Raw genomic sequence first — 24,195 nt, forward strand, 5'->3', positions numbered from 1 at the left:
GTGTGTCTGTGTTTGTGTGTGTGTGAGCGTTTGTGTGTTTGTGTGCGTGTATGTGTTTGTGTGTTTTTGTGTGTGTGTGTGTGTGTGAGCGTGTGTGTGTGTGTGTGTGCATGTGTGAGCATGTTTGTGTGTGTGAGGGTGTTTGTGTGTGTGTGTGTGTGTGTGTGTGTGTGAGCATGTTTGTGTGTGCGTGTGTGAGCGTGTGTTTGTTTGTGTGTGTGCGTGTGTGTGAGTGTATGTATGTGTGTTGTGTGTGTGTGTTTGTGTGTGTGTGTTTGTGTTTGTGTGTGTGTGTGAGTGCGTTTGTTTGTGTGTGCGTGTTTGTGTGAGTGTGCGTAAATGTATGTGTGTGTGTTGTGTGTATGTGTATGTGTGTGTGCGTGTTTGTGTGTGCGTGCGTGTGTTTGTGAGCATGTGTGTGTGTGAGCGTGTGTTTGTGTGTGTGTGTGTGTGTGTGTTTGTGTGTGAGCATGTTTGTGTGTGTGTGTGTGGGTGTGTGAGTGCGTTTGTTTGTGTGTGTGTGTGTGTGTGTGTGTGTGTGTGTGTGTGTGTGTGTGTGTGTGTGTGTGTGTGTGTGCACACACTAACCACAAGAGCTGTGGCCAACCTCAAACTCTAATTTTCATGTAAATAAAGCAGGAAACACTTTTCATGTATCGCAAAATATAAAAACCCTAAAAGATAAATATTTGTTGTCATTTGGTGTGGCCTTTGGTGTACACGTAGCCCGCCACAAGTAAATGAATGTATGTGAAACACTGCTGGTTCTAGCAACTCCATTCAGGACTGCAGTTGGTCGTGGTTGAATGTGAAGGACACTGCAGCTTTGGAAGCAAATGAAAGAAAGGTAGGAGTGTGTGGAGGAGGTTGTGGTGACTTTAGAGATGCAGATGAACGAAACCGGAAGAGCCACCAAAATAAAAGCACAGGACAGGAAGTAACAGCAAGAAAAGCTGTGACAGAGTGAGAGTGAATGTTCTGAGTGTTTGAAGGACCCGATGCAAGTATGACAAGTGCCTTCCTCCCTCCCAGGCTGCCGAGCAACATGACGACACAGGCGCCAACGTTCACGCAGCCGCTTCAGAGCGTGGTGGCACTTGAGGGTAGTGCCGCCACCTTCGAAGCGCAAGTGAACGGTAAGAAACTCGTACCCATCTTCTTTTTCCCCAGAAAATCTCGTTCTGGTGTTGTGGCAGAGTCTAACAGCATTTGAGTTGGCGTCACACCCCCAGGTTCTCCAGTTCCTGAGGTGAGCTGGTTCCGTGACGGCCAGGTTCTCTCCGCTGCTGCTTTGCCCGGCGTTCAGATCTCGTTCAGCGACGGCCACGCTGTTCTGAGGATCCCCGCCGTGACTGCCACGCACAGCGGGAGATTTTCCGTCCGGGCGACCAACGGAGCTGGACAAGCCACCAGCACCGCCGAACTGGTAGTGACAGGTGAGACCTCAGCCAAACTTGGGTCTAACAAACTTGTGAGACCACATGCAGACACACTTTCCTCTGCTTGATAGCGGAGACAGCGCCTCCTAGTTTCCTGCAGAGACTTCAGAGCGCCACTGTGAGACAAGGGAGTCAGGTGAGACTCAGTGTCCGAGTCACCGGCATCCCGGCACCGACGGTCAAGTTCTACCGAGAGGGAGCTGAGATCCAGAGCTCGGCCGACTTCCAGATCCTCCAGGAAGGAGACCAGTACAGTCTGATAATTGCTGAGGCTTTCCCGGAGGATTCTGGGACGTATTCCGTGACCACAAGCAACAGCAGCGGTCGAGCCACGTCTACGGCTGAGCTGCTGGTTCAGGGTGAGTGTCCGCAGTCAGGTCAAGGAAAAAACTGAACTCAAAGCACCTAACGTCATGTTATTGAAAACAAGGAACACCTTTTGGGGGAATTTTGCCTATGATTCAAAATCCTTATGTAAGACAGGAACAGGAGTACACTAAAAACCTCCGAAAGCTGCCACCTTCTCAGTGGTTAGAGTGTCCCTCCACCATCGACTGACACACCCTCCACCATCGACTGACACCCTTCACCATCGACTGACACACCCTCCACCATCCACTGACACCCTTCACCATCCACTGACACTCTCCACTATCGACTGACACCCTCCACCATCCACTGACACCCTCCACCATCCACTGACACCCTCCACCATCGACTGACACCTTCCACCATCGACTGACACCCTCCACCATCCACTGACACCCTCCACCATCGACTGACACCCTCCACCATCGACTGACACCCTCCACCATCCACTGACACCCTCCACCATCGACTGACACCTTCCACCATCGACTGACACACCCTCCACCATCAACTGACACCCTCCACCATCGACTGACACCCTCCATCATCGACTGACACCCTCCACCGACACACCCTCCACCATCCACTGACACCCTCCACCATCCACTGACACACCCTCCACCATCCACAGACACCCTCCACCATCGACTGACACACCCTCCACCATCCACCTACACCCTCCACTATCCACTGACACCCTTCACCATCGACTGACACACCCTCCACCATCGACTGACACCCTCCACCATCGACTGACACACCTCCACCATCCACTGACACACCCTCCACCATCCACTGACACCCTCCACCATCGACTGACACCCTCCACCATCGACTGACACACCCTCCACCATCGACTGACACACCCTCCACCATCCACTGACACACCCTCCACCATCCACTGACACCCTCCACCATCGACTGACACCTTCCACCATCGACTGACACACCCTCCACCATCCACTGACACCCTCCACCATCGACTGACACCCTCCACCATCCACTGACACACCCTCCACCATCCACTGACACCCTCCACCATCCACTGACACACCCTCCACCATCCACAGACACCCTCCACCATCCACTGACACACCCTCCACCATCCACAGACACCCTCCACCATCGACTGACACAGCCTCCACCATCGACTGACACTCTCCACCATCCACTGACACCCTTCACCATCCACTGACACTCTCCACCATCGACTGACACCTTCCACCATCGACTGACACACCCTCCACCATCGACTGACACAGCCTCCACCATCGACTGACACCCTCCACCATCCACTGACACCCTTCACCATCCACTGACACCCTCCACCATCCACTGACACCTTCCACCATCGACTAACACACCCTCCACCATCCACTGACACCCTCCACCATCCACTGACACACCCTCCACCATCCACAGACACCCTCCACCATCGACTGACACACCCTCCACCATCGACTGACACCCTCCACCATCCACTGACACCCTCCACCATCGACTGACACCCTCCACCATCGACTGACACACCTCCACCATCCACTGACACACCCTCCACCATCCACTGACACCCTCCACCATCGACTGACACCCTCCACCATCGACTGACACACCCTCCACCATCGACTGACACACCTCCACCATCCACTGACACACCCTCCACCATCCACTGACACCCTCCACCATCGACTGACACACCCTCCACCATCGACTGACACCCTCCACCATCGACCGACACCCTCCACCATCTACTGACACGCTCCACTATCAACTGACACCCTCCACCATCGACTGACACCCTCCACCATCGACTGACACCCTCCACCATCGACTGACACCCTCCACCATCTACTAACACGCTCCACCATCAACTGACACCCCTCCACCATCCACTGACACACCCTCCACCATCCACTGACACCATCCACCATCGACTGACACACCCTCCACCATCCACTGACACCCTCCACCATCGACTGACACCCTCCACCATCGACCGACACCCTCCGCCATCTACTAACACGCTCCACCATCAACTGACACCCTCCACCATCGACTGACACCCTCCACCATCGACTGACACCCTCCACCATCTACTAACATGCTCCACCATCAACTGACACCCTCCACCATCAACTGGCACACCCTCCACCATCGACTGACACCCTTCACCACCGACTGACACACCCTCCACTATCGACTGACACCCTCCACCATCGACTGACACCCTTCACCACCGACTGACACACCCTCCACTATCGACTGACACCCTCCACCATCGACTGACACCCTCCACCATCTACTAACACGCTCCACCATCAACTGACACCCTCCACCATCGACTGACACCCTCCACCATCTACTAACACGCTCCACCATCAACTGACACCCTCCACCATCAACTGACACACCCTCCACCATCGACTGACACCTTCCACCATCGACTGACACACCCTCCATCATCCCCAAATGTACCCCTGCTGTAGAGCAAGACAAACGTCTGAAAGGTTGCAAATGTAAGATGTGGCCCCGGGAAGTAACTTGGCAACATTTTGTGTGGATTCAGGCGAGGAAGCTGTGCCAGCCAAGAAAACTAAGATGGTGGTTTCCAGCTCACAGACTCATCAGGCAAGAACAGAACAGGTAGACACGATGATCCAATCTGGCGTGCTTGTGTTTCTGTCTGGATGAACCTTGGAGCAACTCGGTCCCTGGTGTGTTCCCCCGTCAGAGGATGGAGGAGGATTTCCACACCATGGAGATGCAAGTGGAGGCTGCCGAGCTGACAGACTTACTGTCTCACAAAACCCCACCCAGAGTAGCTCCCAGACCCGCGTCCTTGTCCCCGACCCAGCCGCCGTTGGTCACCCGGGTGACTGGAGGGCGGCAGCAGTCGCCGTCACCTGTGAGACACGTGAAAGCGCCGTCGACCACGCCTGTCGGGTAAGTCGGTGGTGAGGGGTGAAGTCGTCAGAAACTACCTCTCACGTCACACCCCTTCTTCAGGGCCAGCACGTCTCCGGTCAGCACACGCAAGCAGGCTGGCGCCGGTTCTGATGTCCTGCCGCCCTGGAAGCAAATGGGCTACCTGAGTGAGGAGCAGCAGATCATCTGCATGACACAGGTGAGGGCGGAGCCATGAAGGGCTTCTTGATCAAGTGACCTTGACAGATAGTCCCTGAATGAGACACTTTGTACTAGACGCACACAGTTTGTGAATTACTAGCGTTGTACGGTATACCGGTACTAGTGTAGTACCACCATACTAATGAATCAAAAACGGTACTATACTCTCTTTGAAAAATACCGGTTCCTGGGCAGACGGGCTGTCGTCACGTGGTGACATAGTTGGTTTTACGAGCAGAGGAGCATGTTGGGCAGCGCACACACACAGAGTACTTACAAGCAGACACAGTGTGTAGACAGAAAAGAGAGAATGGGCGCATTTTGGTGTAAAAAGTAAAGATAAAGGTGAAGTTATAACACTGAAACACCCTCAGGAAGAGCTGCTTTAAGACATGGCTAGCTAGCTAGCGGCTAACGTCCATCCGCAGTGTTTTAGCTACTTCTAAATCATTAATCCTGGCCTCCAGGAGGATAAAATAGCTAACCGCTACCAGGCTTGCGCTCCTGAATGCCATGGGTGGATCTACACCTGACATCCACTGTAATGATACCAAGTCCATGTCTAGTCGATACTACTACGATTATATCGATATTTTTTATCACCACAAAATCTTCTTTCCTTTTTCAAAAATTCATATTATGTTTATAAAGTCAGTAAATACGTCCCTGGACACATGAGGACTTTGAATATGACCAATGTATGATCCTGTAACTACTTGGTATCGCATCCATACCTAAATGTGTGGTATCATCCAAAACTAATGTCAAGTATCAAAGAAGAGAAGAATAAGTGATTATTACATTTTAACAGAAGTGTAGATAGAACATGTTGAAACAGAAAATAAGCAGATATTAACAGTAAATGACTGAGCGGATCAATAATCCATTTCTTTACAGTTTGTCCCTCATAAAGTGTACAAAATAATAGGTGTATAAATGACACAATATGTTACTGCATAGACTAATTAGGAGTCTTTGTTTGTTTACTTACTACTAAAAGACAAGTTGTCTAGTATTTTATTTAAGGACTAAATGACAATAATAAACATATGTTTCATTTTTTGTTACAATAAAGACAATAATGAAATTTTCTGTAGTCCCCTTTATTTAGAAAAGTATCGAAATATATTTTGGTACCGGTACTGGCACCAAAATATTGGTATAGGCACAACCCTAGCGTGTTGCAGGTGATCTACTAAGATCGAGAAGATTGTTAACGTATACAAAAATGGTGCCACTGCCCTATTTTAATTTGACTTTACCGGAGACTCTCATCTGTAGTGTTTTATTATGTTGTGGAGAATGCAGCACACAACTCTTAATGTGTACCATCTCGTCTGGGCATACTTGCCAACCTTGAGACCTCCAATTTCGGGGGGTGGGTGCGGGGGGCGTGGTTGGGGCGGGGGCGTGGTTGGGGGCGTGGTTAAGAGGGGAGGAGTATATTTACAGCTAGAATTCACCAAGTCAAGTATTTCATATATATATATATATATATATATATATATATATATATATGTATGTGTGGGAAAAAAATCACAAGACTATTTCATCTCTACAGGCCTGTTTCATGAGGGGGGGGTACCCTCAATCATCAGGAGATTTTAATGGGAGCATTCACATACCATGGTTTATATAGGGCACAGAGTGGGTGGGTACAGGCTGGCGTAGGGGCGTGGTGATTGGCTCATGTGTTACTACCTAGGAGGTGTTTCCGTCTATGGCGGCATGTTGGTACAATTTCGCTGCGCTTGTTGAGGGATGACAGGTCTGGACGGTAAATAAAGACAATAATGTTGAATATTCAATAACATGGCAAATTCTTGCATCCAGCACACCTTACAATAGTGGTAATAAAAGATGCAACCTATGCTTGAAAGAGAAACTGTTTATTATTTACCGTCCAGACCTGTCATCCCTCAACAAGCGCAGCGAAATTGTAACAACATGCCGCCATAGACGGAAACACCTCCTAGGTAACACATGAGCCAATCACCACGGCCCTAGGCCAGCCTGTACCCACCCACTCTGTGCCCTATATAAACCATGGTATGCGAATGCTCCCATTAAAATCTCCTGATGATTGAGGGTACCCCCCCTCATGAAACAGGCCTGTAGAGATGAAATAGTCTTGTGATTTTTTTCCCACACATACATATATATATATATATATATATATATATATATATATATATATATATATATATATATATATATATATATATATATATATATATCCACACACCAGGGACCGAGTATTTATTATATATATATATATATATATATATATATATATATATATATATATATATATATATATATATATATATATATATATATATAAAATAAATACTTGAATTTCAGTGTTCATTTATTTACACATATATACACACACATAACACTCATCTACTCATTGTTGAGTTAAGGGTTGAATTGTCCATCCTTGTTCTATTCTCTGTCACTATCTTTCGAACCATGCTGAACACCCTCTCTGATGATGCATTGCTGTGTGGCACGCACAAAAGTGCTTTCATCAAATGCACTAGATGGCAGTATTGTCCTGTTTAAGAGTGTCACAACATTGCTGTTTACGGCAGACGGACTGCTTTACTGTAGACGTTCTTTATATTGTGGGAAAGCGGACTCAGGTCCGCATGGAGCTGTAGGGGGGCGTGGCCTCCAGCTCCGCCTGAATTTCGGGAGATTTTCGGGAGAAAATTTGTCCCGGGAGGTTTTCGGGAGAGGCGCTGAATTTCGGGAGTCTCCCGGGAAATCCGGGAGGGTTGGCAAGTATGCGTCTGGGCTACTTCAAAACCCAATCTGGATAGCAGGACCTATTTTTAGCAGTGTGCCTGATGGTGCATGTGAAGTCGTCCAGACGCACCGTCAGCACTTTACGTCATCCAGAAGTTAAAATATGCATTTTAAAAATGTTTATAATTTAGGGCTGTCAAACGGTTATAATATTTAACCACGATTTATCCTATTAAGTTCATCGTTAACTCAAAATTAATCACAGACAGTATAATCATATTTCATCATGAATAAGTGTACCTTAGACAGATCATTTTCATGACAATGCTTGAACCTTCTTTATTAATTAATCAAAAGTATTAGTGTGCCTTCTAATCATTCTGTAATTGAGGACTGGACCAGAACATGTTATAAAATAATTTTCATACTTCAGCCAGACCGAAAAATCCACCCCCATATTCCTAAACCGATGTACACGCATTTCTTTCGGTGCAAATATCACAGACTAACACTACAAACATCTCTGGCAAAGCATGATCGTAATGGAAGACATTTTTATTTTCTTCATGTCAGGGTTTCCCCGAAATTACCAAAATACCTGTGGCCATGGGGCGTGGTCAGGGGGCGTGGTCGATATGACGTCATCACATGATTTGCTATGATGCACATATTCTTTAAAAAGGGACGTGAATATACATTTAAAACAAATCTGTTATTTTTAAGTATAGTATTAACATTTACATGGTCCATCCATCCATCCATCCAGCTTCTTCCGCTTATCCGAGGTCGGGTCGCGGGGGCAGCAGCCTAAGCAGGGAAGCCCAGACTTCCCTCTCCCCAGCCACTTCGTCCAGCTCCTCCCGGGGGATCCCGAGGCGTTCCCAGGCCAGCCGGGAGACATAGTCTTCCCAACGTGTCCTGGGTCTTCCTCGTGGCCTCCTACCGGTCGGACATGCCCTAAACACCTCCTTAGGGAGGCGCTTGGGTGGCATCCTGACCAGATGCCCGAACCACCTCATCTGGCTCCTCTCAATGTGGAGGAGCAGCGGCTTTACTTTGAGCTCCTCCCGGATGACAGAGCTTCTCACCCTATCTCTAAGGGAGAGCCCCGCCACCCGGCGGAGGAAACTCATTTCGGCCGCTTGTACCCGTAGCTCCTTCTTCACCACAACGGATCGATACAGCGTCCGCATTACTGAAGACGCCGCACCGATCCGCCTGTCGATCTCACGATCCACTCTTCCCTCACTCGTGAACAAGACTCCGAGGTACTTGAACTCCTCCACTTGGGGCAAGATCTCCTCCCCAACCCGGAGATGGCACTCCACCCTTTTCCGGGCGAGAACCATGGACTCGGACTTGGAGGTGCTGATTCTCATCCCAGTCGCTTCACACTCGGCTGCGAACCGATCCAGTGAGAGCTGAAGATCCTGGCCAGATGAAGCCATCAGGACCAAATCATCTGCAAAAAGCAGAGACCTAATCCTGCAGCCACCAAACCAGATCCCCTCAACGCCTTGACTGCGCCTAGAAATTCTGTCCATAAAAGTTATGAACAGTTTGCATTTTCTCCCTGTGATTGTGTGGGTTCCCTCCGGGTACTCCGGCTTCCTCACACCTCCAAAGACATGCACCTGGGGATAGGCCCCTCCCACCTCCAAAGACATGCACCTGGTGTCAGGTTCAAACGCTGATGACATCTAATAATCAGACAGGAAGCAAGGAATCATGCAGAGACAGAGTTCAATTTAGCTCGAGGAGACACGTATTTTGGGCTGTATTCTATTTACAGATCCAAACTATGTTCTAAAAATCCGGCCCGTGCGCCTCCTCTATTTATTTGGAAGGGCCCTATTACATCACTGAAGCTTTCGCTATGATGGAAGGGGGTAATCTCGACAACTCCAGTTAGACACAATATATGATTATAGAATAAATAAAAATTAGGTGACGCAAGTCATATCGCCTTGTCTCTGCTCTGTCTGCGTCACGGCGGTGTTCGGCCTTGGCAGTCAGCAGAACCGAGTCTGGACACAACACTGATAAAGACGGCGGGCAATCTTTTGGACTGCCAGCTTGCACAGGTCCAAAAATACCACTTCAGCACAATTGACAATAATGTATAGCAACGGCCCTTAAGCATAAAGTTAGTGGGAAAATATATACATAATTATTCTAACACCTGGGGATAGGCCCCTTCCACCTCCAAAGACATGCACCTGGGAATAGGACCCTCCCATCTCCAAAGACATGCACCTGGGAATAGGACCCTCCCATCTCCAAAGACATGCACCTGGGGCTAAGTTGATTGGCAACACTAAATTGGCCCTAGTGTGTGATTGTTGTCTATCTCACATGTTGTTTAAATTACCGATATATGTCGTGTATCGCCATTCAGCCTCAAAATACGGGGGTATCAGTCAAATAAATTATGTCTCCAAGTGGTTTGTAGAACTTTATTCATTTCCGTTATTGCTTTATCTACTTTTACGTCCTCTCTTCATCCTCTTATCAGTCCTCACTGCAACTCAACTTCCCTGTGCTGATGTTTTGTTCACAACGCTTTTGTAGTGCTGGTGTGTTAGTTAAGTGTTTGGGTGTTGACAGAAGCAGGCAGGTGTGAGTGAACTAGACCAAAGTAATCTAAAAGTCTGAGTCCAATTGGGACTGCGATGCAACCGGATGAATGTCAAAGTTTGCCATGATTCTACTAATTCATGGAAACATTGATGAATGAGATTCATCAATGTTTCCATGAATTCACGGCTTGAGTTTTCGTTCATTCAACAACTGCCTTCTTCTGTCCTGAGATTCTGAGCTGTGCTGCTGGTTTGTCCCCAGGCTGGGGGAGAGAAAAGGTCTGGGGCGGTGGCCACGGTGCTGGCTGCCGTAGATCTGGCTCGTGTTCGTCAACCTGTGCATGGAGAGGGTGGGTCAGGGCAGGGAAGCGACTGGGCTTTCGAAGAAAAGTTGACGTCGCAGGCCGAGACTGGCTGGACAACAACACAGGAAGTTCTTCTTGACAACACCGTTGCTCAGGTCAGACTGCCCTTCCGCCACAAAGACCTTTCCAAGATTTCTTGGTCCAGATCAGGTTCTCGTACCTTGGTCAATAAAGGGTCCTTCTTGGTAATCACCTGAAGTTTTTTGGTGTTGATTGTCAGTAGTCAGGTTGCGGTATTCAAGGAAGGTTCCACTATATGACGGAGTTCTTTAAATAACTTAATTTCACATCTTTCTCCTTGTCCACTTTTTGAGCCCTTCCGCACCCTATGACCGCACATTAACGTAATCTTTCATCTAAAGTAGTTGGGTGTGTTAGCTGTTGCTTTCACATGAAATCGGTACGTTTGATGTAGTTGCGCTCTAAAATATTTTTCTGTTTAGGTGATGGAAGAAGCTGCTGCAACTCCTGCCAATGACGGCGTAGTTCCGGCCACTTTTGTTTTTGTGAGTAATACAGTTGTGTACCAACGTCAATCAATGAATGCAGACTGATCAAAGGTTATTTGGGTTACAGGATTTGAAGGACACAAATGTGACCGAAGGCGAGGCAGTGACCCTGGAGTGCCAGATCTATGGTCAGCCCGTTCCAGTCATCTCCTGGTTCAGAGAAGACTACAAGATCGACAGCTCCATCGATTTCCAGATCACCTATGAGAATGGATTCGCCCGCTTGATGATTCGTGAGGCATTTGCCGAGGACAGCGGGCGCTTCACCTGCACCGCCACTAATGAGGCTGGAACCAGCAGCTCTTCCTGCTACCTTCTTGTCCAGGGTCAGTAGAGCCAAAGCCTAGTGATGTCCAGTTGACTTTGAACTGAGTGTGAACCATGACCTGGACCCCAGGAAGAATAGTCTCCACTGCGGTGTAGACTAATGGGGATCCTTAATAAACTAAACTAAACCTTTCCTTAGACAATGACATCAACAAATACATTCAGGGATCCAGTTTTGCTTGCTAAGCTTCAACATGTATTTTAACTTTAGTAAAATCATATTAGGTGGTGCATGCAGGCATGATGCATTGTAGGTCTCACACAGTCTTTGAATTTTAGTGTCTGAGGACATCGAGAGCCGAGAGGAGGTTGCCGAGGAACTTGAAGAGAAACTGTGAGTTGATCGTCAGAACGTGTCTTTATATTTCCATGAGTTACAGCTGAGGAGGCTCCAGCCTGCTGACCTGAAATAAAATCCTTTTGCAGAGTAACTGAAGAAGAGACCATGTCCCGAGTGAGCGCATTTGAGTCAGAGTCCTCCACTGTTGCCGCCCCTTTCTTTGTTAGGACTCCCAGCTCACAGAAGCTGGTAGAGGGCGAAAGTGTAATCTTTGAATGCCAAATCGGGGGAAACCCCACACCACACATTATCTGGAAGAAGAATGGCATTCCACTCACGACCGGATACAGGTTTGTCATGCCTTTACCTAGTACAAGGTGAGGTAGGCCATGACGGCATTGAGAGTAACATTTGGGGCATTGACTAGTCTCTGATCTGTCCTCTGTCATCCATCAGATACAAAGCTGCCTACCAGAAGGAGACCGGACAGTGTCTACTAGAGATATCTATGGCTTTTTCTGATGATGCTGGAGAATACTCAGTCCTTGCCAGAAACCAGCTGGGAGAGGTGTCTGCCACCACCAGCCTGCTGGAAGAAGGTATCTTGAACAATCTAGAACATGTCATGCATCAAGCCAAATTGATGAAGATTGTAATTGAAGGATCTGTAATTTCTCTTATTTAGATGAATATGAAGTCTATGTGAAGAAACAGGAGGCGATGTTCAAGACAGACGTAGAAGTCACAGTGGAGGAACCCAGAGTTGGAGACGTTCCTCCCACCATGATGACATCTGAGAAGATGACCACCACTTTTATCTCTGGACAGGTAGCAACATCCCTTTCTCAGTTGTGAGGATTGAAGCAGTCGAAGTTGTGGTTGAAAGAGTCACAGTGATGTCTGTCAGTCTAAAATATTTCACGGCTCATTTTCAGGATTTTCACCTCTCTATCATGGAGCAGCGTCTTATCCAGGAGATTGAGCTCCACATCCAGAGAATTAGCTACAGAGAACTGGTTACAGAAGACGGAGAACTGATGGTGACAGCCACAGACGAGGAAGCAATGCATCCTACCTTTGACACGGCAGTTAAAAATTACCGAATCATGGAAGGAATGGGTGTCACTTTCCATTGCAAGATGGCTGGAATGCCACTACCAAAGGTATTTTTTTCTCAGTTAATAAACTCTCAGAGCATATGTGATGCCTAACAAAATGTTTTTTAAATAGATTGCTTGGTACAAAGATGGTCAGCGTATCCACCCTGGTGGACGATACCAGGTGGAGGTTCTTCAGGACGGACGTTCCAGCCTGCGTCTGCCAGTGGTTTTACCAGAGGACGAGGGTGTGTACACCGCCTGCGGTGCCAATATGAAGGGAAATGCGGTCAGCTCTGGGAAGCTGTATGTGGAGCCTTCAGGAACAGTGTCACCTCAGAGATACACGCCACAGCCAGCCATGCAGAGGATCCGGTATGTTAGATGCTTCTTCATAAGTCCAATGACATGGATATTTCTAATTTCAAGAGGCAGAAGAACTTTTTTATTTGATAGGTGCAATATTCTTTTGTTCACACAAAGTTTTTTGTGAAAGAGAAGTTTCTTACCTGCTGACAGTTTTGTCAGCCTTTGTCAGAGCTGTTGTAGCTTTCTGGTGTGACAGCGCTAAAACAGCTTTGATTTATCTTATGATTGCTAGCCAATCCTTTCAAATGTGGTTTGTTGTAATTCTGATTTAGGTCTACATCTCCACGCTCTCTGAGTCGCTCACCAAGCCGTTCTCCCGGACGCTCTCCTGCCCGACGGCTTGACGACACAAACGAGGCTCAACTGGAGAGGCTCTACAAGCCTGTTTTTGTTGTCAAGCCAGTCTCAAATAAATGCTCCGAGGGGCAAACTGCCAGATTTGACCTGAAGGTTGTAGGCAGACCCATGCCTGAAACATACTGGTTCCGCAATGGTAAGTGGCAAATACAGATCGTTAGTAAAATAAAGACATTGCACTTTTGACCGTGTTCTAATGAGAAATTACTTTGTATGATCTCTTCTTCAATTCCCCAGGACAACAAGTTCTAAGTGACTACACTCACAAGATTGTGATTAAAGAGGACGGTACTCAGTCTTTGATCATCGTTCCAACCATGCCACAGGACTCCGGCGAGTGGACAGTAGTGGCTCAGAACAGAGCTGGACGCTCATCAATTTCTATCACTCTCACCGTTGATGGTAAAGTTGGTGGCTGACATGAAGACATCTACCTACTATTTTGGATGTTTTTTTTGTTGTTGTTTATAATGTTTATTTTCCAGCAAAAGAAAACCTGATACGTCCACAGTTCACGGACAAACTACGGAACATCAGTGTGAAACAGGGCACGCTGGTTGAACTGGCAGTCAAAGCTATTGGGAACCCATTGCCTGACATTGTTTGGCTTAAAAATAGTGACATCATCACACCTCAAAAGCACCCACATATTAGGTATGTACTTTATTAAAATGTAAGTTTTACTATACAAAATAACAAACTGTGCGTTTAGATGACATAGCAAAAATGTGTTTCAGGATTGAAGGAGCCAGAGGAGAAGCAATGTTCCAGATCCCTTCTGCATCAGGTTCAGACAGTGCTTGGTACACAGCTACAGCCATCAACAAAGCTGGCAGGGACACTACCCGCTGCAGAGTTAATGTGGAGATGGACTATGTTGAGCCAGTCCCGGAGAGAAAGCTAATTATTCCTAGAGGAACGTACAAGGCCAAGGAGATCGCCCCTCCAGAGCTGGAGCCTCTTCATCTCCGCTATGGCCAAGAGCAGTGGGAGGAGGGAGACCTGTATGACAAGGAGATGCAGCAGAAACCACAATTTAAAAAGAAACTGACCTCCATACGAATGAAGAAGTTTGGCCCCACTCATTTCGATTGCAGACTGACTCCTATCGGTGACCCCACCATGGTGGTGGAGTGGCTTCATGACAGCAAACCCCTGCAGGCTGCTAACAGGTTGCGCATGGTCAGTGAATTTGGCTATTGCAGTCTTGACTATGAAGTAGCTTATGCCAGAGACAGCGGCATAATCACCTGCAGAGCCACCAACAGGTTTGGAGTGGACCAGACCTCGGCCACCTTGATTGTCAAGGACGAAAAGGGTCTTGTTGAGGAAAGCCAGCTTCCTGAAGGAAGGAAGGGAGCTCACAGAATTGATGAAATTGAACGAATGGCTCATGAGGGAGGGCCTGCAGGAGTCACTGCAGATGAGGAGACTGACAAAATGAAACCTGAGATTGTCCTATTACCTGAACCTGTCAGGGTCCTGGAGGGTGACACAGCCAGATTTCGCTGCAGAGTGACCGGTTATCCTACACCCAAAGTTAATTGGTACCTCAATGGACAACTCATCCGCAAGAGCAAGCGATACCGACTTCGTTATGATGGTATTTACTACCTGGAGATTGTTGACATCAAGTCCTATGATTCAGGAGAAGTCAGGGTTGTTGGGGACAATAACTTGGGCTCGGCTGAACACACTGTTAAGATGGAGGTTCAGCAGAAAGAGGACTTCAGGATGCATCTCCGCAGGGTTCCTGAGCCCAAAGCACCTGAGACTGTACCTGAACCTGGAAAAACTCCCTTTGAAGTGATAAAGGTGGATAGGCCCTCGGAAGAGAGTCAGTCGAAAGAGGTGATCACACTCAAGAAAGCCCAAAGGATTGTCCATGAAAAATCCACTGAGGAGTCTGAAGAGTTGAGAGGCAAATTCAAGCGCAGGACAGAGGAGGGCTATTATGAGTCTATTACTGCAGTGGAACTCAAGTCCCGAAAGAGGGATGAGTCCTATGAGGATCTGCTAAGGAAGACAAAAGAAGAGCTTCTTCATCGTGCTAAGGAAAAGGAAGAGGCAGAGAAGAAAAAAGAAGAAGAGCGACGTAAAGAAACTGCCAAAACAGTCAAACCGGAGAGGGTAAAGCTGTCAGCTAGCATGGAAGCTCCCAAAATCTTGGAACGTATCTCAAGCCAGACGGTGGCACAAGGGGATGAAGTTAAGTTCAGAGTCCGAGTTGTTGGCAGACCAGAACCCGAGTGCCAGTGGTATAAGAATGGTGTTCAAATGGAAAAGACTGAGCGGGTTTATTGGTTCTGGCCTGAAGACCATATTTGTGAGTTGGTAATCAGAGATGTCATAGCCGAGGATTCCTCTAGTATCATGGTCAAAGCCATCAACTCTGCTGGAGAGACCTCAAGTCATGCTTTCCTTTTGGTGCAAGGTAAGGCAATCTTTGAGACTCTTTGAGACACGGCCCCTTGTGTGAGCTTAGCAGCCGGGGTCTTTAGCGTTAGTTAGCACCAGAAATAGAAATTATTCATTGTCAGAACTAAGTACAGTGGTCAAATGTAGATATTGTTTGTGTGTGTGTGTGTGTGTGTGTGTGTGTGTGTGTGTGTGTGTGTGTGTGTGTGTGTGTGTGTGTGTGTATACATGTTGAGTGAAGACTTTTTGCTGAACTTACTCCACGTGTTGACACTTTGTTTTGAATGTTGCAGCAAAGCAAGTCATCACCTTCACACAAAAGCTGGAAGACGTTAGCGCCAAAGAGAAGGACACGGTGGCCACCTTTGAGTGCGAAACCAACGAACCCTTTGTCAAAGTCAAATGGTTAAAAAACAACTCGAACATCTTCTCTGGCGACAAGTATAGGATGCACTCGGACAGGAAAGTCCACTTCTTATCTGTGCTGATGCTTACAATGAGGGACGAAGCTGAATATACCTGCGTTGTTGTAGACGACAACCAGGTCAGGACAAGTGCCAATCTAAATGTTGAAGGTGGGTACAATCAAGCATGAATGTTATTTATGAATATATAGAACACTACTTAATTATTCTACGTATGGGGGACGGCGTGGCGCGGTTGCAAAGAGTGGCCGTGCCAGCAACCTGAGGGTTCCTGGTTTGATCCCCAGCTTCTACCAACCCAGTCATGTCCATTGTGTCCTTGAGCAAGACACTTCACCCTTGCTCCTGATGGGTCGTGGTTAGCGCCTTGCATGGCAACTCCCGCCATCAGTGTGTGAATGTGTGTGTAAACGGGTGAATGTGGAAATAGTGTCAAAGCGCTTTGAGTACCTTGAAGGTAGAAAAGCGCTATACAAGTATAATCCATTTACCATTTATCTGGGAACCACAGGAGCCCCACTGGAGATCCTGAAACCCCTGGAGGGCGCTGAGGTGCCAGAGACCTACTCTGGGGAGTTTGAGGTCGAGTTGTCTCGTGAGGATGTTGAGGGCATGTGGTTCTTTGGAGACAAGCAACTTTCTCCTAGCAGGAAGCATGTCATCTCCTCACGACGCGGACGACATAGCCTGTCCGTCAAGGACGTCAGGAAGGAAGACCAGGGCCAGTACTCCTTCAGAGTGGGTGAAATGAAGACAACTGCCTACCTCAAGATGAAATGTGAGTCGAGGAAATTGTTGTTTTTGCAGATAAACTTTTCTTTAAATGGTTTTATCCAGAGCATTAAGCCCCACTATATTTTGGGTCTGATTCGAAACATTTAGCAGTCACCTCCAGGAGAGTGTCCAAAGTTAGACTTGCGGTCCAATTTTGACACATAGCTTTTTATTGGCCCTTTGTCTATTGAAAAAAAAAATTATTGTTAAGTGTTAGATATTACACTACCGTATTTTCCGCACCATAAGCCGCCCTGGGTTATAAGCCGCGCCTTCAATGAACGGCATATTTCAAAACTTTGTCCACCTATAAGCCGCCCCGTGTTGTAAGCCGCATCTAACTGCGCTAAAGGAATGTCAAAAAAACAGTCAGATAGGTCAGTCAAACTTTAATAATATATTAAAAACCAGCGTTCTAACAACTCTGTTCACTCCCAAAATGTACGGTAATGTGCAAATGTGCAATCACAAACATAGTAAAATTCAAAATACCGTATTTTCCGCACTATAAGGCGCACCGGATTATTAGCCGCACCTTCAATGAATTACATATTTCATAACTTTGTCCACCAATAAGCCGCTCCGGATTATAAGCCGCGCCTACGCTGCGCTAAAGGGAATGTCAAAAAAACAGTCAGATAGTTCAGTCAAACTTTAATAATATATTGAAAACCAGCGTTCTAACAACTCTGTCCCAAAATGTACGCAAATGTGCAATCACAAACATAGTAAAATTCAAAATAGTGCAGAGCAATAGCAACATAATGTTGCTCGAACGTTAATGTCACAACACACAAAATAAACATAGCGCTCACCTTCTGAAGTTATTCTTCATTCGTAAATCCTTCGAATTCTTCGTCTTCGGTGTCCGAATTGAAAAGTTGCGCAAGCGTGGGATCCAAAATGGCCGGTTCCGTCTCGTCGAAGTCATCGGAGTCAGTGTCGCTGTTGTTGTCCAGTAGTTCTGTGAATCCTGCCTTCCGGAAAGCTCGGACCACAGTTGTGACCGAAATATCTGCCCAGGCATTTACGATCCACTGGCAAATGTTGGCGTATGTCGTCCGGCGCTGTCTGCCCGTCTTAGTGAAGGTGTGTTCGCCTTCGGAGCTGTGTGAAAAAAGCCACCCGGCCTCTTCGCGTAAACTTCCCTTAACCACTCGCTCATCTTTTCTTCATCCATCCATCCCTTCGAGTTAGCTTTTATGATGACGCCGGCTGGAAAGGTCTCTTTTGGCAAGGTCTTCCTTTTGAATATCACCATGGGTGGAAGTTAGCATGGCAAGCTAGAACCACAGTGAAGGATGACTTCTCATTCCCTGTGGTGCGAATATTCACCGTACGTGCTCCCGTTCCACAGTGCGGTTCACAGGAATATCAGTTGCTGTGAAATACGGTAGTAATCCGTGTGCGGATGGAGAGATTGCGTCTTTTTATGAACCGGATCCTTGTCGCTTAGTAGGAGCCATTTTGTGGTCTTTACAGATGTAAACAGGAAATGAAACGTACGGTGATATCCGCGCGTTTTTTCTTCTTCTTCCGGGGGCGGGTGGTTGCTTACAGTAGAAGAAGAAGCGCTTCCTGTTCTATGGGGGCGGGTGCTTTCCTTGGCGGTTGCTTGCGTAGAAGAAGAAGCGCTTCCTGTTCTACCGGGAAAAAAGATGGCGGCTGTTTACCGAAGTTGCGAGATCGAAACTTTATGAAAATGAATCGTAATAAAGCGCACCGGGTTATAAGGCGCACTGTCAGCTTTTGAGAAAATGTGTGGTTTTTAGGTGCGCCTTATAGTGCGGAAAATACGGTAGTGCTTAGCAATAGCAACATCAATAACTTAATGTTGCTCGAACGTTAATGTCACAACACACAAAATAAACATAACGCTCACTTTCTGAAGTTATTCTTCATTCATAAATCCCTCGAATTCTTCTCCTTCGGTGTCCGAGTTAAAAAGTTGGGCGAATACGGGATCCAAAATGGCCGGCTTATGTTATATTCTCTTGCTGCTGCTCTATTTCCGTGTTCTTCGGCATGACTTATTGCCTTAAGTTTAAATTCTGCGTTATACGCGTGTCGCTTAGTAGGAGCCATTTTGTGGTCTTTACAGATGTAAACACACAAAGGAAATGAAACGTAATACCCGCGCGCTTCTTCTTCTACGGGGGCGGGTGGTTGCTTACCGTAGAAGAAGAAGCGCTTCCTCTTCTACGGGGGCGGGTGCTTACCTTGGCAGTTGCTTACCATAGAAGAAGAAGCGCTTCCTCTTCTACGGGGAAAAAAGATGGCGGCTGTTTACCGTAGTTGTGAGACCGAAACTTTATGAAAATAAATATTTATATTAATCCATATATAAGGCGCACCGGGTTATAAGCCGCACTGTCAGCTTTTGTGAAAATTTGTGGTTTTTAGGTGCGGCTTATAGTGCGGAAAATACGGTAATTTGCTTCATCACCGAGTTCGGCATTGCTAATTAGCTAAACTTGACCAACAAAGGATTGATTTAGAATCTCTAAAGTACAAAATGTATCAAGGTGGTCCCTGCATCCTTTGTCCTTTCTGTATGCGGCCCTCAGTGGAAAACGTTTCTGACCTAGAGCAAGAAAGATTATTCGATTTTTGGAGCATCACTCACAACATGTTTCCTGGTTTCAGTCCGCTCAGTGACCTTGATGCAGCCTCTTGCTGATCTGACCCTCTGTGAGGGTGACATTGCTCAGATGGAGGTCAAGTTCTCTCAGGAGAACGTTGAAGGAACTTGGATGAAGGATGGAAAAGGGATAACTGTCTCGGACCGGGTACACATTGTTATCGACAAACAGATCCACAAACTCCTAATTGAGGACACCAGGAAGGATGACTTTGGCATCTATTCATTTGTGGTCCCTGATCAGGAGATCACCACTTCTGCAAAGCTGACTATTCGAAGTAAGACGGTGCTGTAGTAAAGTAACGTTAAATTAGCTAATTGCTTTTTGTGCTTGGACAAATCAACACAATTTGTCTCGCATTGTAGCTATCGCCATCCTGACCCCGTTGAGGGACACGAGCGCGGTTGAAGGCACCAAGACCGTTCTGGAGGCCAAGATATCTGTTCAAGACATCAGCTCAGTCAAGTGGTACCACAACGACAAACCGATGACCTCAAACGACCGAATCCAGATGGTGGCAAAGGGAGCCAAGCAGCGCCTGGTCTTCACCAGGACCTTTGCCTCGGATGAAGGACAGTATAAACTCCTGGTTGGCAGAGCCAACACCAGCTGCACATTGTCTGTGCAGAGTAAGTTGTAGAAATGATTTAACATAATTGCTTGCATGCTTCCCATTTGGTTTTTTGTGAAGAAAGTAAACATTGGATCACTTAATTCAAGCCTCAAACCTGATCTCCCGTGAGACCTAATATAATTATCTGCTGCTACGAGTGCTTAAAGTCTGTCAACTCTTTTGTCTCTACAGCCGTCCAACTCGTGGTTCCAATGGTGGACAAGGAGTGCGCTGAGTCAGAAAACGTCATTTTTGAAGTAGAAGTTTCTCACCCGGGCATCGATGCCTTCTGGACTTTTAAGAGGCAGCCGCTCAAAGCCGGAAGCAAATACAAGATGGAATCTAAGAACAAGAGGCACAGTCTGACAGTTTTAAATGCTATGAAGGATGAGGAGGGTGAATACGTGTTTGCTGCTGGTGAAAAAACATGCAGCGCTTCACTCACCGTCTCAGGTATGAAGGACTAGACTGGAGTTCATTTAGTGGAACTGACGGTAATCTCCTGTCCTAAGGTGCCGCCATCAAAAAGCCGCTGCAGGACTTGGTGGTAGCGGACTCCCAGACCTCTGAGCTGGTGTGTGAGGTTGCCAACCCATCTGTGGAAGGCAGATGGCTGAAAGATGGGCAGCCCATGGACTTCAGTGAGAATGTGCTGAACGAGGTGAACGGCACCGTCAGGCGCCTCGTCATACTCATCACTAAAGCCGCCGACATCGGAGAGTACACCTACCAGATTGCCAGCTCCAAGACCTCGGCCAATCTGAAAGTTGAAGGTAAATCCAGGTTAATGTGGCCTTTTAAGGGAATTACCGACACTCTGAAAAGGATGTTTGTCTTCTTGCAAATGTTATTCGACCCACTCATTGACAGAACGCCCATTAATGGTGGAGAACTTAGATCAGTGAGGCAGCAGAAGAAAGGAAAAATGTCTCGTTCAGTTCTGCTGGTCAGAGCCAGAGTGGGATGGTGCATTGAATTGACTAACCAACAACCCCAACCATCAGTTTAATACAACAAGACAAGGCTTGGCAGTTGAATGCCATCATTAGTAAAGCAAGAAACCCAACTAACTCTTCATTATTGTCTCCAAACCGAAAACCTGCATAACATCATCGGGAGAAGTTCAAAATTAATTGTAGAGGTTGCCCTACTGTGGGTTCTTCTGACACAAAGATCCTTTTGTGAGCCCGGTAGTCTGAGGTAACAAGTATTTTATTTTCATAAAGCAGCGTGGTTTTGCTTTCCAGCAAACTGTCTCTCGCTCTCATGCCTCTGCTCACCAGTAACTCCAACCACGTGTCTCGTCCCGGCTGCTGCTAATAAGGGCGACAGGTGATTAGATAACAAGCGCCAGCTGAGCAATCTACTCACCTACCGCTGTCTTCGAGGCCGGTCCTTACACACCCGCTCCGCGGCAGGCCCGCAGACCACGCCCCCCTCCACATTAACATTTTATCCAATAGCATGAGAAGGGATGTAACGGTGAACGGTATAATGATACACCGCGTTTAAACTCCCCACGATTAGTATTACCGTTTTAAATCAAAATGATCGTAAAACCGTGTTTAACAATTTGAGAAACTCACAGACCAGTGACACTGCTCATTTATTGGAGAAACAAGCTAGCGCTAGCGAGCTGATGTATGTATGTATGTATGTATGTATGTATGTATATACATATATATATATATGTGTGTATATAATGTGTTGCAAGTCATTAAATTACCGTTTTAAATAAAACTTGGCTTAAAGTGTGAATGAGTATATTTTGAATACTATCATAATGATAACTTTGACAATAACGTTATATGAAATGTTCATATCGTTTCATCCCTAAACTTGACAAAAAGTTAAGATAATAAGTCACACTCATCAAAGAGGCTGATTATGATCCAGAAGTAGCCTATATATATATGTGTGTGTGTGTATATATATATATATATATATATATATATATATATATATATATATATATATATATATATACATGTATATATACATGTATATGTATATATGTAAAGATGCATTTATACGTATATGTAAAGATGTATATATACATATATGTATAAACATACATATATGTTTATATATATGTGTATATATATATATATATATATATATACATACACATATATATTGATGTATATATATATACACATATATGTATATATATACATATATATATATATATATATATATATATACACATATATATTGATGTGTATATATATATATATACACATATATGTATATATATACATATATATACTGTATGTATATATATATACATATACTGTATATGTGTGTATATATACAAACCCTGTTTCCATATGAGTTGGGAAATTGTGTTAGATGTAAATATAAACGGAATACAATGATTTGCAAATCAATTCCAACCCATATTCAGTTGAATATGCTACAAAGACAACATATTTGATTTTCAAACTCATAAACTTTATTTTTTTTTTGCAAATAATAATTAAATTAGAATTTCATGGCTGCAACACGTGACAAAGTAGTTGGGAAAGGGCATGTTCACCACTGTGTTACATGGCCTTTCCTTTTAACAACACTCAGTAAAGGTTTGGGAACTGAGGAGACACATTTTTGAAGCTTCTCAGGTGGAATTCTTTCCCATTCTTGCTTGATGTACAGCTTAAGTTGTTCAACAGTCCGGGGGTCTCCCTTGTGCTATTTTAGGCTTCACATTTTCAATGGGAGACAGGTCTGGACTACAGGCAGGCCAGTCTAGTACCCGCACTCTTTTACTATGAAGCCACGCTGTTGTAACACGTGGCTTGGCATTGTCTTGCTGAAATAAGCAGGGGCGTCCATGGTAACGTTGCTTGGATGGCAACATATGTTGCTCCAAAACCTGTATGTACCTTTCAGCATTAATGGTGCCTTCACAGATGTGTAAGTTACCCATGTCTTGGGCACTAATACACCCCCATACCATCACACATGCTGCCTTTTACACTTTGCGCCTATAACAATCCGGGTGGTTCTTTTCCTCTTTGGTCCGGAGGACACGACGTCCACAGTTTCCAAAAACAATTTGAAATGTGGACTCGTCAGACCACAGAACACTTTTCCACTTTGTATCAGTCCATCTTAGATGAGCTCAGGCCCAGCGAAGCCGACGGCGTTTCTGGGTGTTGTTGATAAACGGTTTTCGCCTTAGATAGGAGGGTTTTGACTTGCACTTACAGATGTAGCGACCAACTGTAGTTACTGACAGTGGGTTTTTGAAGTGTTCCTGAGCCCATGTGGTGATATCCTTTCCACACTGATGCCGCTTGTTGATGCAGTCCAGCCTGAGGGATGGAAGGTCACGGGCTTAGCTGCTTACGTGCAGTGATTTCTCCAGATTCTCTGAACCCTTTGATGATATTACGGAGCGTAGATGGTGAAATCCCTAAATTCCTTGCAATAGCTGGTTGAGAAAGGTTTTTCTTAAACTGTTCAACAATTTGCTCAGGCATTTGTTGACAAAGTGGCGACCCTCGCCCCATCCTTGTTTGTGAATGACTGAGCATTTCATGGAATCTACTTTTATACCCAATCATGGCACCCACCTGTTCCCAATTAGCCTGTTCACCTGTGGGATGTTCCAAATAAGTCTTTGATGAGCATTCCTCAACTTTATCAGTATTTATTGCCACCTTTCCCAACTTCTTTGTCACGTGTTGCTGCCATCAAATTCTAAAGTTAATGATTATTTGCAAAAAAAAATAAAGTTTATGAGTTTG

General features: G+C 46.0%; 1 protein-coding gene across 1 annotated transcript in view; it reads left to right on the plus strand.

Annotated features, from left to right (window-relative positions):
- The first annotated feature begins 862 nt into the window (after nt 1-862).
- The window catches only part of LOC133614011 (titin-like), a 254,475-nt gene continuing 231,142 nt past the window's right edge, over nt 863-24,195 (plus strand). Inside the window, 25 exon segments of the mRNA XM_072914563.1 lie at nt 863-1,136; nt 1,233-1,436; nt 1,511-1,798; nt 4,375-4,451; nt 4,540-4,751; nt 4,815-4,932; nt 10,530-10,727; nt 11,076-11,138; nt 11,209-11,467; nt 11,748-11,802; nt 11,895-12,098; nt 12,205-12,347; nt 12,434-12,576; nt 12,684-12,911; nt 12,979-13,220; nt 13,487-13,707; nt 13,809-13,973; nt 14,057-14,225; nt 14,309-16,005; nt 16,283-16,564; nt 16,926-17,192; nt 19,835-20,107; nt 20,196-20,459; nt 20,636-20,896; nt 20,956-21,216. Of these exon segments, the coding sequence (XP_072770664.1) occupies nt 1,007-1,136; nt 1,233-1,436; nt 1,511-1,798; nt 4,375-4,451; nt 4,540-4,751; nt 4,815-4,932; nt 10,530-10,727; nt 11,076-11,138; nt 11,209-11,467; nt 11,748-11,802; nt 11,895-12,098; nt 12,205-12,347; nt 12,434-12,576; nt 12,684-12,911; nt 12,979-13,220; nt 13,487-13,707; nt 13,809-13,973; nt 14,057-14,225; nt 14,309-16,005; nt 16,283-16,564; nt 16,926-17,192; nt 19,835-20,107; nt 20,196-20,459; nt 20,636-20,896; nt 20,956-21,216 (6,424 nt within the window). The 5' untranslated portion in view covers nt 863-1,006.

The sequence above is a fragment of the Nerophis lumbriciformis genome, linkage group LG13, assembly GCF_033978685.3.
Source record: "Nerophis lumbriciformis linkage group LG13, RoL_Nlum_v2.1, whole genome shotgun sequence".
NCBI lineage: Eukaryota > Metazoa > Chordata > Actinopteri > Syngnathiformes > Syngnathidae > Nerophis > Nerophis lumbriciformis.